The sequence below is a fragment of the Somniosus microcephalus genome, chromosome 19 (genome assembly GCF_052327205.1).
Source record: "Somniosus microcephalus isolate GS21.2 chromosome 19, FLI_Smic_1.0, whole genome shotgun sequence".
Classification (NCBI taxonomy): domain Eukaryota; kingdom Metazoa; phylum Chordata; class Chondrichthyes; order Squaliformes; family Somniosidae; genus Somniosus; species Somniosus microcephalus.
In genome coordinates this window covers 59,742,108-59,759,722 of record NC_141005.1, presented here as the reverse complement: position 1 = coordinate 59,759,722, position 17,615 = coordinate 59,742,108, and the positions used below count along the sequence as shown (strand labels likewise).

General features: G+C 47.4%; 1 protein-coding gene across 3 annotated transcripts in view; it reads right to left on the bottom strand.

Annotated features, from left to right (window-relative positions):
- msi1b (musashi RNA binding protein 1b) overlaps positions 1 to 17,615 on the bottom strand; it is a 141,393-nt gene that overhangs the window by 111,709 nt on the left and 12,069 nt on the right. For all 3 annotated transcript variants that reach the window (XM_085961860.1, XM_085961861.1, XM_085961862.1), the window contains exon 5: positions 15,811 to 15,852. In XM_085961860.1, coding sequence (XP_085817986.1) covers positions 15,811 to 15,852 — 42 coding nt within the window. The remainder of the gene's footprint in view (positions 1 to 15,810; positions 15,853 to 17,615) is intronic.

The following is a 17,615-nucleotide window of genomic DNA, read 5'->3' as shown; positions in this document are numbered from 1 at the left end:
AATCAACCGAGTGAACCTTCTCTGAACTGCCTCGAGAGCAAGTATATCTTTTCTTAAATATGGAAACCAAAACTGCACGCAGTATTCCAGGTGTGGCCTCACCAATACCCCGTATAACTGCAGCAAGACTTCCCTGTTTTTATACTCCATCCCCCTTGCAATAAAAGCCAAGATTCCATTGGCCTTCCTGATCACCTGCATACTAACTTTTTGTGTTTCATGCACCAGGACCCCCAGATCCCTTTGTACTGTAGCACTTTGCAGTTTCTCTCCATTTAGATAATAACTTGCTCTTTGATTTTTTCTGCCAAAGTGCATAACCTCACACTTTCCAATATTATATTCCATCTGCCAAATCTCTGCCCACTCACTTAGCCTGTCTATGTCCTTTTGCAGGTTTTTTATGCCCTCCTCACTCACTGCTTTCCCTCCCATCTTTGTATCGTCGGCAAACTTGGATATGTTGCACTCGGTCCCTTCCTCCAAATCGTTGATATAGATTGTAAAGAGTTGGGGTCCCAGCACTGACCCCTGCAGAACACTGGTTACTGATTGCCAGCCCGAGAACGAACCATTTATCCCAACTCTTTGTTTTCTGTTAGATAGCCAATCTTCCACCCATGCCAGTATATTACCCCCAATCCCGTGATTTTTTATCTTGATCAGTAATCTTGTGTGGAACCTTGTCAAATGCCTTTTGGAAGTCCAAATACACTACATCCACTGGTTCCCCTTTATCCACCCTGTATGTTACGTCCTCAAAGAATTCGAGCAAATTTGTCAAACATGACTTCCCCTTCATAAAACCATGCTGACTCTGTCCTATTAAATTATGTTTATCCAAATGCTCGGTTACGGTTTCCTTAATAATGGACTCCAACATTTTGCCAACCATAGATGTTAGGCTAACTGGTCTATAGTTTCCAGCTTTTTGTCTACTTCCCTTCTTAAATAAGGGTGTTACATTAGCAGTTTTCCAATCTGCCGGGACCTTTCCCAAGTCCAGGGAGTTTTGGAAAATAATCACCAATGCATCCACAATCCCTACCACCACTTCTCTCAAGACCCTAGGATGTAGGCCATCGGGTCCGGGGGATTTATCCGCCTTAAGTCCCATTATTTTACCGAGTACCATCTCCTTAGTGATTTTAATCGTGTTTAGCTCCCCCCCCCCACCCCCATTGCCCCCGTTTGTCCAGTGTTGGGATATTTTTAGTGTCCTCTACTGTAAAGACTGATACAAAATATTTGTTCAGCATATTTGCCATCTCCATGTTCCCCACCACTAGTTTCCCGGTCCCATCCTCTAAGGGACCAATGTTCACTTTAGCCACCCTTTTTCTTTTTATATAGCTGTAGAAACTCTTGCTATCTGTTTTTATATTTTTTGCTAGTTTACTTTCATAATCTATCTTCCCTTTCTTAATTAATCTTTTAGTTATTGTTTGCTGGCTTTTAAATGCTTCCCAATCTTCTATCCTCCCACTAGATTTGGCTACTTTATATGCCCTTGTTTTCAGTCGGATACTATCCTTTATTACTTTACTAAGCCACGGATGGCTGTCTTTTCTTTTACTCCCCTTTTTCCTCAGTGGAATATATTTATCTTGAAAGAGGTGAAATATCTCCTTGAATGTAGACCACTGCTCTTGTACCGTCTTACACTTTAATCTGTTTTCCCAGTCCACTTTAGTCAATTCTACTCTCATACCTTCATAGTCTCCTTTATTTAAGCTTAGTACGCTGGTTTGAGATCCAACTCTCTCACCCTCAAACTGAATTTGGAATTCAACCATATTATGGTCACTCATTCCAAGGGGATCCTTTACTAGGACATTTTTTATTAATCCTGTCTCATTACACAGGACCAGATCTAAGATTGCCTGCCCCCTGGTTGGTTCAGTTACATACTGCTCAAGGAACCCGTCCCTAATACACTCTATGAACTCTTCCTCAAGGCTGCCCTGCCCAATTTGATTAACAGAAATGTACCATCAAGTTAAACCTTGCTCAGAGTCAAGGGCCTTATGGCTCTTTTACACTGTTCCGCTCTCCCCATAGCACTCTCTCCTCCAAGTCAGGTGGTCTTGGGCTCAATTTCCAATCCAGAGTCTCCAGCACATAGTCTAGGCGGATACTCGAGTGCAGCCCCTGCTGCACTGTCGGAGGTGCCATCTTTCAGAGTCGTCGTTAAACCGAGGCACTGTCTGCTCTCTCAGGTGGAAATAAAAGATCCCACGGCACTATTTCGAAAGAGAGCACGAGTGTTCTTCCTGGTGTCCTGGCCAATATTTAAACAAAACATCACTAAAAACCAGAGTATCTAGTCATTTAGCTCAATGCTGCTTGTGGGACCTTGCTGTGCGCAAATTGGCTGCCACGTTTGCTACATTACAACAGTGACGACACTTCAAAAAGTACTTCATTGGCTGTAAAGCACTTTGGAACATTTTGAGGTTGCGAAAGGCGCTATATAAATGCAAGTTTTTTCTTTCCTAATATACGATTATTGCAATATAAACACATCACTGAGGCAATTTACTTATTTTTTTGGCTCTTTTCTCTCATTGGGGACACAGAATTTAGAGTAACTTTTGCACTGTATCTATTGCACTGTCAGTCTATTTGGACAGCCCAACAGTGTGGGAAACAGTGAAACAAAGCTGAGTGGAGGATGATGAGAAAGGAATGATTAATGGAATGCCACTGTTTATTTTACCTTGCTTCCCATGGCAACCAGTAATGAGCTCAGCACGTCCATAAAGGTTAAGGATGGTGGAAGCACCATTAATCTCCCATTCAATCCTCTTGGATGTGGCTAGACAATGAATTCTCCAAATGATTCAGGTTCCCTTCCCCCGCCCCCACCACCATTTTCCCCCTACTGTAGCCCCAATATGGAAGCTTGGTCCCATACATCTGCCGAGTCCGAGGTACTCCTTGAATAGGCGAGTGATCTCCTTGACAAATTACAAAGCCTAAGTTGCCCCATGCTCAGCTAGCGAGACCTCAGGGGTTGTTAAGCAGCCACAGGCAGCTTTTTAAGTTTACAAGGTTTCAACAGTCCATTCCTGAGGCTCCCTCCTGAGCTGTGAAGTTAAATAAACTGAATGACTGGCAAATATAATGTTTAAAACGTATACATTCCAGATTCTGGGCAGAATTTTGGGGCTCCAAAGAAACCAAATGGAAGAAACTAGCCTTCCTCTTTCTTAAGCCTCTCCACCTTCCCGTCAATCCCTGGTTTTCAGTCTGTTGCCAGCAAAGAGGATGTCATGATGTGTGCCCCACGTGTGCTGTAAATAGTCACAGATGTCGCTGAGCCAGATTAAGCCATGACTTTTTATTTGAATCAGGCCAGCCAACCACAAATTGATGCACTTAAGATTCACAAGCACGGCAAACGACAGCCAAACGCACGCATGCGAGCCAAACGCACGCACACCAAACTCACGCCGATCATCTATATTTACTCAATCTCACCTGGTTACCAGCACACACCCTGAATGTAAAATTGGCCAGCAATGTTGGCACTGTTCACGTGGAGATTTTAATCATGTCCCAATTTTTTCCTCGCCTTTACTGATTAAACACACTGAGGTACAATTCCACCCCCTTGCTGCCCTAGCTAACCGAATGGGACTGGAACCCACAACCTTCCCTTTACGGCCTGACACCGGGCAGCGCATTTACTCACTGGAGGAAGAGGGACATCGTTTTCACTTTGATTACCCTCAGTAATGGCTCGTTACGGCAAACTGACCTCACTCTTAGCTTTGCTACCAAGTGCAGTGAAACTCACTGTCTCTGCAAATAAATCAGCCCAGTAAGGATTAATGGACACAGCCCCACAGGAAAGCGCAGTTGCTGCAATCATACAATGGGGCTGTCAAGGTAGTTTTATACTGAAGAGCTGCCGACAGCAGAGACACAGGTTACCCTCCACCTCCAGCCCTCTCCCCCGCTGTCGACAGCACAAATATAAAAAAAGGACCCAACCTCCAAAGACCCAATGCATCAAAACCCACATATTCGTGGGTCCTGTGAAACTGCCCACCGTTTAAGCTGAAAGCAATGAGCCAGATTCCCTCCCTTTGAGCAACAGGAAATTGCTGTGCTCCGGGCTTGATTTGGAGGAGTGGTAGGAAGTAAAGTAAATCGGGGAAAACAGCGCAGAGGTCCATTTTGAGCGCTGCTCCTCTGCAAGAGATTTTATACAAAGTAAAAGGTGTCAGGCCAGGCTTAGCGGGAGCACTCGTCCTCAAGTCAGAGTCATGCGTTTAAGTCCTACTTCAGAGATTTGAGCACATAGTCTAGGCTGACGCTACAATATGACACTACTGTCATGTGCTCTATAAACGTAAAAAATTGACAACAGAAAACAGAGGTGGGGGGGGGGGAAGGGGGAGAGGTGGGGCGAGAGAAAGGAAAAAAAGAGATGAAGGGGAGGAAAAAAACCACGGAATTTTGAAGCCAGTCGATTACCTCGCCTGTGTTTTGTTGATAGGCAGAAGGGGCCAATGCCAATACCAAGCACCCATCAGTTAGGAGACAGTGCCAGAGGGAAAGACTAATTTGATTTCTTTAAAATAAAAACCAAGTTGAATTTTGAAAGCAAACAAAGTCTCTGAGGGCAAACAGATATGAAAGTAGGGTCGGGAAGGGAAGAAGGAAATTGGTTGAAGGGGCTTCTGGTGGCTTGCCACCTTCCCTGGGAGGGGAGTGAATGGGAGTGGAGCGAGGGTTAAAGGAGAAAGGAGTGACAGTGGAACAATGGAAGAGGAGAGGGCTACATTTTACCCCGCAACCCCCACTCTAACTGCAGCCTACAGCCATTATGAAGGCAGGGCCGGGGGGGGGGGGGGTGGGGGTGGTCTTATGGGGCCCAGAGGAGCACTCCTGCCTCTGGGTCCCAGTCACATCATAGGATCCTAATATTTGGACATTTGAGGCCCTCCCCTGCGGCCTGAAGCATGAGCAAGACGAGTACCGCGACCTAACAATGTAGCCGCAGGCTCTAGAACACGTCCGGTTGGGCTATAATGCCAGTTCACATTTGAGGCAAGGTACTGGAGGGTAATCTTAAACCATACCTCAGCAAGTTGTCAACACCTCGAGGTGGGAAGGGGAGAAAATTTAGACAGCAACATATTTGCACCTTCAGCACAAATAAGAAGGGATGCAATGTGCTGGGAACAACTGCAACAAAGATCCGCAGACAGAGCGCGCAGCTATCAATATTAAAGATCAAAGTGATGTGGGGTGGAAAGAGGGATGAACACTTTAGCATTACTCACAGGCTGGTGATTTGCTTTGTTTTCTATTTGAAAAGCTCAGCCAAACAGTAACTTGCCCTGGGGCTAGTTGGCAAGTGGAAATTTCCATCCCGAGACATAGGTCCAGGACCCCAATTCTAAATCGGCACTCAGATGGTCTTTAAACTGGAGTATCACATTCAGAGTGAGAGAGGGGAATGCCAGCTTACACAGCTGAGCTCTGAACAGAACAGCGCTCCACGACATCAAAAGAAGTAGAAGAACGCAGTAATCCTTATTTATGAATTCCAGAATCCAATTTCCTCTGTCGTCTTTCAAGTTGCTTCAAACAATAGCTGCCTTGGACCCAGCAAAGCACAGCCTCACTCTTGTCTGAAGCAAAAAGCAGATCTGCATTGACATTTAAAGTCTGCACAGCACCATCCTCGACAGGCCAGACATTCCCTCCCCTCAGAAAAACCTCAGGCCTCCCCACTTGCACAGGCTACCGACTCTCACCAAACTAATGCCAATAACCAATGGCACCGGATCAACGTGTAACCAGCAGGTAAAGCTGGTCTTCCGGTCTCACCTGTACTCTTAGAATTGAAGGTGGAACGCTCCACCGTGGATTCAAAGAGACTGAAACCCAACTAACATTCATGGAAGCAGACCAGGCTTTGAAAAGATTGAACCCCAAGAGTTGGGAAAGGGTGAGGGGGATTCTGCAGTTACTACAAAAATCTGTTTGACCCAAAATTTGGGGGGGGGGGGGGGGGGGTGTGAATAACGAGAAAAGGGATTGATGGAAAGTGCATGCATGTGGAATTCGAGTGCGGGGCAGGTCAGGGAGGAAAGGGCAGTGCAAATGCGAGAGGGGACTATCACATAGGGTAAGGTGAAGAGGGGTGGGAGGAGGCTCGCGTGGAGCATAAACACCAGCAACCGGTTGGGCCAAATGGCCTGTTTCGGTGCTGTGGGCGCTGTGTAACGCAGGCCTTTCTGCTCTGTAGGCAGCTTAGACTTCGATTCGCCAGGTGTCAGCCACCATCATGATCTAAACATTGAGCCATAGCAGCATAAAGAGAAATTTAAACCCTTGCACCAGCACAAGCCTATATATAGGACGGAGCCAAGAACACTCTGCGTGCTATTAGTTTACAGGTCGACAGCGCGGTCATCAGGATTTCAGTAAAATGTAATGGTGATCAAGAATAATTTTCATGTTATATCCGACTAAACTGTGAGAAACACTCAACTCGTACAACTCCAAGACTTTGCCCTTCCAATCTTGGGTAGAGTCGACGGAGGGTACCATAAACTACATAATACCAGGTCTGTGACTGGGTGCAGTCATGGTGGGGCAATTGGAGATGGTGAATTAAGAGCATCTCACACAAAGGACACAGGCACAACATTTAAAGTGTATTTAAAGCTTAAGTGACTTTTCCTACAGTGAAGAAACCCAGTGGCAACAATGGGTTTAGAAACACCCAAAATACCATCAGCAGAATTGAATCAGGCTGTTGACCAGGTTATCTATTGTATTACCAAACGGTGACTCCCACAGTACATTCTCCGAGGAACTTAATGTAGGTGGTGGATAATACTCTAACTTTTCTCTTTAAAATATGACAGGATTGATGCTCTCTCCCTCTCCTATGCAAGTTTACAATCCACTCCTGGATTTCACCCGGCTTCACACTGAACTGGTTAAGTCTGGGATTTGAACCATCAGACTGGCCAATCCCTTCTTTGACATTCCCCACTCCTTCAGCACAAGTGCCTCAACTTTCAAATCTGCCGCTTGTCAAGCCAGTCCCTGTAGAGATTTGAAACTTATGGTGACAGAGGGGCCTGGGGCTGGAACCCAGTCCTTCCAATTTCATGGTTCAGTTCATCACCTCGATAACCCAATGAGCCAGCAGGGTTTCTATTAGGGCACATGTTTAATAGAGCGTCATCAGCAACTCTCCCCTTTGAATAAGTCATGGCTGAGCCACATCAGCCAAAGGATTCAGGTTAAATCCCCACTCTAGGTCCAACCTTAGCCAAGGCATTGGTGCAAGTGGATTCAATGTCCCAATGTTATTTTGGGGCAGGGAGGGGAAGAAAGAAATCAAACAAGATTTCTGCACCAGACAGCCAACGCTCCCTCTAAGCTGCGCTTCCATGCAGCCGCGCAGTTCTCTGCTGGTCCCACACAGCCCAGGACCGGCTTTATCCACTGCCAAGTTCCATGCATGCGCGAAACTGTGAATGGGCCGCGCACCCAAAAAGAAATTGGATGTGAATGCTGCCAACGACAAAGTAGTTGCGCCTGCGCAGTTCCAATGGTTTCTTGGTTGTTCTTGCCAGACTTCGTAAGCAGCAGTCACTGATATATTAATGTGGCTTGTTTGTGAAATAAATCATCTTGTGCAATTATTAGGTGTAAAGATACTCGCAGTTTCCAGTAATTTCTAACGTGTTTCTGGTCGCCGATGTGGTGATTTGATGGTGGGGTCCGACTGGGCTCCGGGTTCCTCACGTGTAGCTGGTGGGCTTGAGAAGCGAAAGCTCCTGGAGTTTGTCGACAATCAGCATTCAACAAGCTTTAAATTTAAGTAATAATAGACATGGCTGATGATGGTATAATGTTAAATATTACCAACAATAGGGAGGGGGGTGAGGAAAAGAGATTGCAGCTGCCAAACTGAGCCAAGAGAGAAAGTAAAAATTTAAATTTGAATTGGTGTTTCTATCAGATTAGATGAAAGTTGACTTTTATGCGCAGAATGCTTCTGCGCAGCTTCCGGTTCATTGGCAGCAGTCACTCTGGAAAAAAATGACAGGGAACATTGCTGACTGCTATCCAGTGATCCTCACTGGAAAGAGAACATACAGATGCGAGGTGAAGGCAGATTGGGAATCAGCTTTGATGGGTCCCAAGGCTGATGACACTCACTGGGCTCACCCTTGAAGAATGATCACCTATGCAAGGTAGCAGAAGGTGCCCATTACCTGCAAAACTCTACCCAATGTGTTAACACCTCTGGAAAGAAGGAGCATGATTAAAAGGCTTGTAAATTCCACAGGGCTTCTCCCAATGTCCCACCATAACATCAGCAGGGGGGCTGGCAGCACCTCCAGAGAAATGGCGTAAATGGCCGTTTTCAGAGGTTTCCTTGGGGTTCTGCCAATCTCCCACAAAGTTGCGGCAGGAGATGGAGAGAACCTCAGGGTCAAAGAGTGCAAGTGTCTGTGGATCCATATTGAAAGAGAAAAATCCATTGATGTGTAAGGCGGCAGCGACGGGTGGCTCGATGGGACCTTTGGAGAACGCCAAGAGAGGCACAGAGGGTAGCTGTGGGCTTATGGATTCAAGCCTGGGATGGCAGCACGAGAGTAGAAAGGCAGAGAAGGGGCGATGGGTTGGGGATGGTCAAAGCACCAGAGGCATCAAAGGAAAAGTGGTGATGGCCGGGGAACAGGAAGGAGGAGGAGACCGGAGACAAGGGCCCCAAGAGGAAAAACAGAAAGGCAGTTCGAAGTAATGAGCTTGGATCTGGAGTGCCACCAAAATGCACCCGCAAATGGATACAGAGGGAATTCGGGTTACATAGGGACGGCAGAAATTAAGAGATATGCCTTGGTTGTAACAGATCACAGGGCAGTGAAAATATAAGAGCGTCCAAAATTAAAGCGTTAAACTCTATGGTGGGGTAAAGTCAACTTGTAGTCAGTGGATTCAGCTTGGAGCCTCCATGAACCAGTGAGCTAATCTGGAATCCGTTGTGGAAAGAGTAGATCCTGGAGCCATTCCAAGGGCAAAAGTATCAGTGGGCACGCAGAAAGTGGAGGTTATCTAGTGGAATCAGAGGGCAGAGCGGAGAGTCAACCATGAGCCAGCAGAAGTTGATCTTATGGTCTAGTGGGAGTGTGTAGCGGCCCCAAGTGTTGAGCAGTGAGCACCAGTGGACCAGCAGGAGTGAAATCCACAGGCCAAGAGCAGTGCACTCAAGGGAGGGTGATGGATACATCCACAGGATCAGTGCAAACTGGCCCAAAGAACAGCTGTAGGGAGGCGAGGAGCATGCACAAGATCGGAGCAGCAACAGGAGCCAGTCTAACCTAGTCTAGCAAAAGGAATTCTGAAGGACAAGTGGAGGGGGAGTAAAGCGAAGCACAACAGAGTCAGCAGCCACAGGCAGCAAGCAGATAGTAGCAAAACAGATCATGGAGTGAATCAAGAGCAGGATGGGAAGCAACATGAATGGATCAGAGATAAGTCAGCGTAGAGCGAAGAGACCTGGCGTTGGAACTGAAATGGAGCTCGCAGGACATGTAGCAAGCAAGATGGGGCAATTAACAATCGAGCCATCAGGAATCTGGCATTTCAAAAATGTGTTCCATACAGATGCTGGGCTCAGCCAAGTGACTGACACGTCAGGTCGTCTTTGCTTCGATTGACAGTTGAGGCCGCCATCAACTTGTTAGAGAGAAGTTCACAGGTATACAATGTGTTTTGGCACACGGACGAGCCAAGTTAAACTGAAGAGCTGGTTACATTGGCAGACAGAGCCCGAGGTGGGTGTTCAAGAGAGCGTTACATTGGCACAAAAGAAGTTTTATTTTAAGCACTTAAGACGTCACTTTAAACTTGCTTTTCATGGCACAAAATTTATATTAAAAAACCGTCAGAGACTTGAGCACAAAATCCAAGCTGTACTCCAATTCTGGCATCTTGCGCACCCCAATTTCCATCACTCCACCATTGGCGGCCGTGCTTTCAGCTGCCTGGGCCCTAAGCTCTTGAATTCCCTCCGCGCCTCTACCCTCCTTTAAACTACCTTTTTGACCAAGCTTTTGGTCACCTGTCCCAATATCTGCTTTAGTGACAGTGTCAAATTTTGTTTGATAACGCTCCTGTGAAGCGCCTTGGGACGCTTTACGACATTAAAGGCGCGATGTAAATGCAAGTTGTTGTACGGAGGGAGTGCTGCACTCAGAGGTGCCGTCTGCCCTCTCAGGTGGGCATAAAAGATCCTGCTGCACTATTTCCTGGCCAATATTTACCCTTCAATTAACATCACTTTAAAAAAATTCTCTGGTCATTATCACATTGCTGTTTGTGGGACCTTGCCGAGTGCAATTTTACAATCGTGGCTACACTTCAAAAAGTACATTATTGGCTGTAAAGCACTTTGGGACATCTTGAGGTCATGAAAGGCGCTACATAAATGCAAGTCCTTCAATCCTCCCCCCTCACTCAGTGATTTGACAGTCACTCCTCTCCTTCCATACTATGTGTGGTTCAGCCCAGGACAATCTGGTTTGTGACAATCTCCATGAAAACAACCAATGGCAGGGTTGTTTTTTTGGGAGGGGGAGCAGGGAAATCAGCCTACCAGGAGACATGGTCCAGTGGTGCACCCCTCACCAAATCATTAATATTGCCAGGCAACCCACTCAATGCGATGAATCCACCCCCTCGAGAACAGTTTTAATTCAGTGTTCCAGACAAGGTCTAAAACCTGTTTGGAATTCAATCAGGTTGAATCGCTTTACAATGAATTCCCCAATCCCAGAGCACTGTAGAACGGGAGAGGTCAAAGGTCAGGCACTACACGACACAGTGAGTGAAAAAATAATGTAGAAGCACTGGAGATTTACAAGGATAATACAAAAACTGAAAAGTTATAACCATCAGGAAAGATTGAACAGGCTGGGACTCTCAAAAAAAGAGACACGTGGTTGACCTGATAGTGGTCTTTAAGATTATGAAAGAGTTTCATGGGGTAGACATAAAGATGAGGTTTCCACTTTTGGGAGACCAAAACAGGGGGGGGGGGTCATAAATCCAATAAGGAATTCAGGAGAAACTTCTTTACCCAGAGAGTGGTTAGAATGTGGAACTCACTACAAGTAGTTGGCATCCAACGTTGGTTGAGGGCAGAATCAGGCTGGGCTGCGGTGTCCAATAGCAAGTCCGTCACCAATTCTACACACTTGGGCAGCAGAGCTGCAGCCTATAGCTATCACCAACTGCTAATGTTGCAGTCCCCGCCTCACGATGCCATACGCCTATAGGCCACAGTTAAATTTAGTGCCACTCATAGCACGCCACCTCTGCTGTGCAACTGGACTCGAGCGCCCTCTGCTTAAATACGGAAAATAATTTAAAATAAACATCAGCGCTCTGAAATTCCACAAGGTTTATCCAGGTCTCCCGGCGTAACTTCGGTGGGAGACCTGTGGTACTCCCAAGGCAAACTCATAAATGGCCGTTTGTGTCATTTTATCCCACCGGAGGCTCAGTCAGTCTCCTGCCAATGATATGGCAGATCATCGGGAGAATTCCCGAGCCCAACGCTAAACAGCACAAGGTCTGCAGGCTGACCTCAATGTGGTCGTTCATTGCAAAGCACCTCAACATTCCATTACTGCAGGCATAATCAGGGATCTTCCCCATTGAGGATGCTCAGTACTAGAATTGGCTGGTGCACTTACCCATGGAGCTTCGAAGGGGAAGGGAGCCTCAGCCCAGTTCCCTCCCCCAACCACCCACCCACTTTTTCCTCACCAATTGTCTTCTTACTTCCAGAAAAAAATTGACAAATGTCAACTTGGCCACTCTCAGCTTTAGTCAGCAGGCTATGGGTCCATGCCCCATTCCAAAGACTGGAGCACAATCTAGGCTGACATTTTAGTACTGAGGGAACAGCATATAAAAGATCCCACAGCATGATTTCGAAGAAGAGCAAGGAGTTCACCTGGTGTTCTGGCCAACATTTATCCCTCAACCAGCATCACCAAGAGAAACACAGATTAACTGGTCAATCATCTCACTGTTGTTTGTGTTTCTTAGCTGTGCGCTAATTGGCCACCATGTTTGTCTGCATAAGGAGAAATTTCTTCACTCGAGGGCTGTGAATCTTTGGAATTCAGAGGGCCGTGGATCCTCATTTGATGAGTATATTCAAGATTGACATCGATAGATTTAGGGAATCAAGGGATATGGGAATTGGGTGGGAAAGTGGAGTTGGAGGTGATGAAACAAGTTCAGCCAGGCTCAAGGGGCCATATGGCCTACTCCTGGTCCTATTTCTTATGTTCTTACAACAGTGACTACATTACAAAAGTAATTCATTGGCCATAAAGCGCTTTGGGATGTTCGGATGATGCGAAAGGTGTTGTACAAATAAAAGTCCTTTCCTTTCCTCTCAGGACTGCCCCCTCCCCGAGAATTCTACCCGATCACTCGCCAAACAGTTGGCGTTGGCGGGCTGTTCAACTTCAGGTGTCATCAGCGCAGAACCGCATCCTGCCTTCACCCAACACCCACATTTCCAGCAGGGGTCACTGGGCTGTGATCCACGGGACCCCGAGCTCACATTAGGTCCCCTAACCCAGGGATGCTGTGGGCAACTGTAGCAGCACCCTTACCATTGCCCCAGTAACAAGTTACATTTATATAGCGCCTTTAACGTAATAAAACGTCCCAAGGCTCTTCACAGGTAGCATGATCACACAACATTGGGCACCAAGCCACATAGATATTCGGACAGGTGACCAAAAGCTTGGTCAAAGAGTTTTAAGGAGCGTCTTTGAGGAAAGAGAGGTAGAGGGGTGGAGAGGCTTATGGAGGGAATTCCAGAGCTTAGAACCTAGGCAGCAGCAGACACAGCCGCCAATGGTGGGCCGATGGAAATCAGGGATACGCAAGAGGCCAGAAGTGGAGGCTGGGCATCTAATCTGGCACCTTCTTGGTCAGTATAGCATGGCTACTCAATGAACAAGCATGCCATGATATTGCAGGAGTGTCTATCCTACGTCACCAAGCAGCAGTTATTGTGGCAAAGTCTTCAATTATTAATAAAATTATCCATTTACTGAGAAGACTACTGCAAAATCAACAGCAGCTGGAGACGTAGGTGCAGAGATCAGGGATGCTATTGCCACCAATATGCCATTGATCTGGCACGTCGAGTAATGATGATCTGGAATGCATTGTCTGAAAGGGAGATAGAAGCAGATTCAACAGTAACTTTCAAAAGGGTATTGTATACTCAAAAAGGAAACATTTGCAGGGCTATGGGGAAAGAGCAGGGGACTGGGGCCAATTGGATAGCTCTGTCAAAGAGCCGGCACAGGCATGATGGGCCAATTGGCCTCCCTCGATCATAGTTGCCCAGATAGTTACTGAAGTTTAGAAGTGGAGCAAAATGGTACGTACAGCATCTGGTACAAGTGTGTCCCATGCCGATGGTCTTCCAGTGGAATTGATGGACCTGGTCATTGCGGAGGCTTCCTCCTGGATTAAAAACGCCCGACATACTGAAGATTCCCCTTCGTTACCACGTGTGCAGCATGAGAACCCAGTAGCAAGCTCTTGGCATTCAGCAACGCAGCTCTGGCAGCTAAGCCACCGCTTTAATATGGACGACATGTCGCAGGGAACTTGAGCGGCTCCATAAAACTCTTATCAGCAATTAACCAACAGCATATTAAAGCAGAGAGAAGGTCCCTATGGAGCAGCAGAGCAAACAAACTCAAATGTAATTCAATTGGAAACAAAATGAGAAAATTTAATTACGCGGGGCTCTCTCCAAGCCAACCAGGTCTGAATGTAAGACTGGTTGGCACTGTTTGCAATGAAATACCACACAGTGCCAGCCCACTCTTAACAATGCCAGGGGGTCTTTTAAAACCAACGTCAAGTTTCCATAACCTCAGACATCATGCAAGTTTCACAAATTAGAATGTACAAAAAACATCATGGCTGGAAAAAAAAGCCCATTCATCCAATCAAAGCTCATCCCCCACTCTCGAACTTTTGCCAACCATCATCCAGCTGCATTTTGTTTTGTCCATTGGAAATGAGAGATGTTAAACGAACTGCCGACTCACTATCGCCCATTTTGCACTATTGCACAAAGTCAAGATTTACCCCCTTGTCTCTACTACATTTTCCTGTAATATTGCGGCCCCAAAATGCCTCACGAGCACAATGCACCAGGGGACCCGCCAGGAAAACAGCCGTGCCGAGACGCCGGTCGATCTGTGGCAGACAGCACATTCCGTGATCACACAAATTTAACATTTACCAAACTCCGGAAGGGGGGAGGGGGGGAAAAGAGAGAGTAGTTACTGGGGAAGGGCAATAGCTGCTGGTATTTGACAGCTTGGTGGAATGTTCTGCTGCATTGGCGAAGTGGAGAGAGGATAGAATGAATATAATCTATTTGTACTAGTTTCTCCTCAAGGTGCTGACTAATGTGGAGGAACACTTCCACGAGCACTGGCAGACCTTCAGTGGCACTCTTCCGGCGCAGCCTAGACACCGAGGCCAGGGTATTCCGGTGGAAAAATCATCCTCCTGTCCATTCATAGGAATATTAGAGCAATGGGCTTGTCAAATGCACAGTAGGAAACCCCGACCTCAGTGTCCATGGGTTTATTTGGTCACTGAGGAATCACAGCCAAGGATGATCCTGTGCCCACCTGGCATCTGTAAACATGAACCTCCCACCAGGACTTGCCAGATAGCAACCAGAAGCTGTAGCCGACACCCCCCGCTTCTCCCCCCCCAACCAAATAGAGCCAAGAACCATCCTGGTCAGAGGTGCTCAACGCCTCACCATGCAGTGCATCACCCACGGAGCCACTTGAACAACTCAGGCAGTGGTTGTCAAACCAAGCAGCCATCAATAGGCCAGGAACAGAAATTTCACCCAGCTAATCTGCATCGATTCTTTCCCTTTGGCGTGGAGCCCAATTTTACAGTGGCCCCACCTTCTGTCATCTTATTACTGAGGAAGTTATTAACCTATTTCTGCACTGGGGAAAGCATTTATCAATTGTGTCTCAAATCACACTGCCGCTTTGATCAACTTGGGAGCGGTGACCCAGGTTTGGCTAAACATTCAACCAGAAGAAAGAAAAAAAAGTCACACTGGATTCTGTTTTTGTTCTTTACTCCAGCTGGCTGGATACAGCTCAGCTTGGGTCGCTGCTACTCCAGCGGTTCTCTCGATGAAAGCAGTGGACTGCTCAGAAAATGAAGGCCATGGGCTCCATCTTGGCCGAGATAGTTGAGGCCATCAAGGGTGTAGGCCAGTATCCTGGGGCTGGAGTTTGGTGGCGGCGGCGGTGGGGCAAATCATCCAGGGTTCCTGCCACCCCAGACATCAGGTGTGATGCCTCCCATGGTGACACAGCTCATCGACACACTCACACTGCAGACTCACATACAAAGAGTGCCACTTGAGGGCGACAATGGGATTGTATCCCAGAACAGTCAGCACCCTCAGGAAGAGGAGGAGGGGAGAAATAGAAGGGCAGGGGGAGGGGGTGAAAATCATCAGAGGTATACACATTGACAACCATGCTGCAGCCCCCTTGTGCTTTGCAGCTGTTGTGACAAAGCAGCCCTTTGGGAGCCTGGGAAAACTGGGGCGTGTGGAAACCCGATCATCACTCACAGGCAATTGCTTTGTTAGAGTCTCTAAACAAGGTCAGAGGAAAAATATATACACAGTAGAAACCAAGCCAGTGCTCACAAGACTCTTACCTTTGGCTGTGCTCTGCGTGGAAAAGCCACTTTAGGATCGATCTGTACAGGAAGAAATCACGACAGAAAATTAAACGTTCAGTTTGAGAGAACAAAGTTGCTTTAAAGAATCTTACTGCAAAACAAGAGGATGCCCAGAGACATAGCAAAGTCCTTTTTTGTCAACAAAATAGATGGACTCATAGCTGTATTAAAAAGCTATTTCAAACTAATTCCTGGCTAATCTAATCTGACGTCAGCTTAATGCAGAGTCCTCTGAAATGTAAAATACAGAGAAGCTGATTTTTCTCCCTCTCCCAGCTCCCAACATGATGATTTCACAAATGCTGGGCACCCACCGGCTCTTCCTGTGTGAGCGCCAACAGCGAGAATGGAGAGATCATCAGGTCGGGGGGGTGCCGCAATCACTGTCCTCACCCCACACCCACCTTCGAGCAGGAATCACTGGATAGCAATCAGCTGTGGGAACCTTGGCTGATTTTCTCTCCAGAACCAGGGGCTCAGGTCAATTGTCACACCCCAACGCCTCCCCCACCACCTCTGCATACTGCTGCCCCAACTGAGATTAGCTAACTCAGAGTGGGGTTCTTATTTGGGACCTTGCTGAGCAGTGTAGAGCAGTTACTCAATGATCCATGTGGTGGAGTGGATGGGAAGAGACTATAAAACAATCTTAAAACTAACCGATACCTTGGCCTCAATTTCTGGTATTAGAACATAGAACCAGACGTTTACAACACAGGGGCTCAGCCAGAGAAGCCGCCTCCCGCACCGAATGGCTTCTCGATCGCAGATACATCGCCGTCGGGAGGCTCGAGGTCAGATAAAGAACTGTCAGCGGGTCATCATCCCACTTCCCAAGAACATAACATAAGAAATAGGAGCAGGAGTCAGCCCTTCGAGCCTGCTCCGCCATTCAATGCGATCATGGCTGATCTTCTGCCTCAACTCCATTCACCGGCCCTATCGCCATATCCCTGATGCCCTTACTAGTCAGAAATCTATCGACTTCTGTTTTGAATATACCCAATGACTGAGCCTCCACATCCCTCTGGGGTAGAGAATTCCAAAGATTCACCACCCTCTGAGTGAAGAAATTTCTTCTCATCTCAGTCCCAAATGGCCTACCCTTTATCCTGGTTCTAGACTCCCCAACCAAGAGAAACATTCTCCCAGCATCCACCCCATCAAGCCCTGTAATAATTTTGTACGCTTCAATGAGATCCCCTCATTCTTCTGAATTCAAGAGAATACAGGCCTAGTTTACTCAATCTCTTCTCGTACGACAGTCCCGCCATCCTAGGAATCGATCTCGTGAACCTTGGTCGCACTCCCTCCATGGCAAGTAGTCAACTCTGAGCAACACTGGCAAAGTGGGTCACCCAACCACAGGGAACCGGTCCCAAGACAAGCAGGCAAGGCCACAGGGAACCGGTCCCAAGACAAGCAGGCAAGGCCACAGGGAACCGGTCCCAAGACAAGCAGGCAAGGCCATAGGGAACCGGTCCCAAGACAAGCAGGCAAGGCCACAGGGAACCGGTCCCAAGACAAGCAGGCAAGGGAACCGGTCCCAAGACAAGCAGGCAAGGCCACAGGGAACCGGTCCCAAGACAAGCAGGCAAGGCCACAGGGAACCGGTCCCAAGACAAGCAGGCAAGGCCACAGGGAACCGGTCCCAAGACAAGCAGGCAAGGCCACAGGGAACCGGTCCCAAGACAAGCAGGCAAGGCCACAGGGAACCGGTCCCAAGACAAGCAGGCAAGGCCACAGGGAACCGGTCCCAAGACAAGCAGGCAAGGGAACCG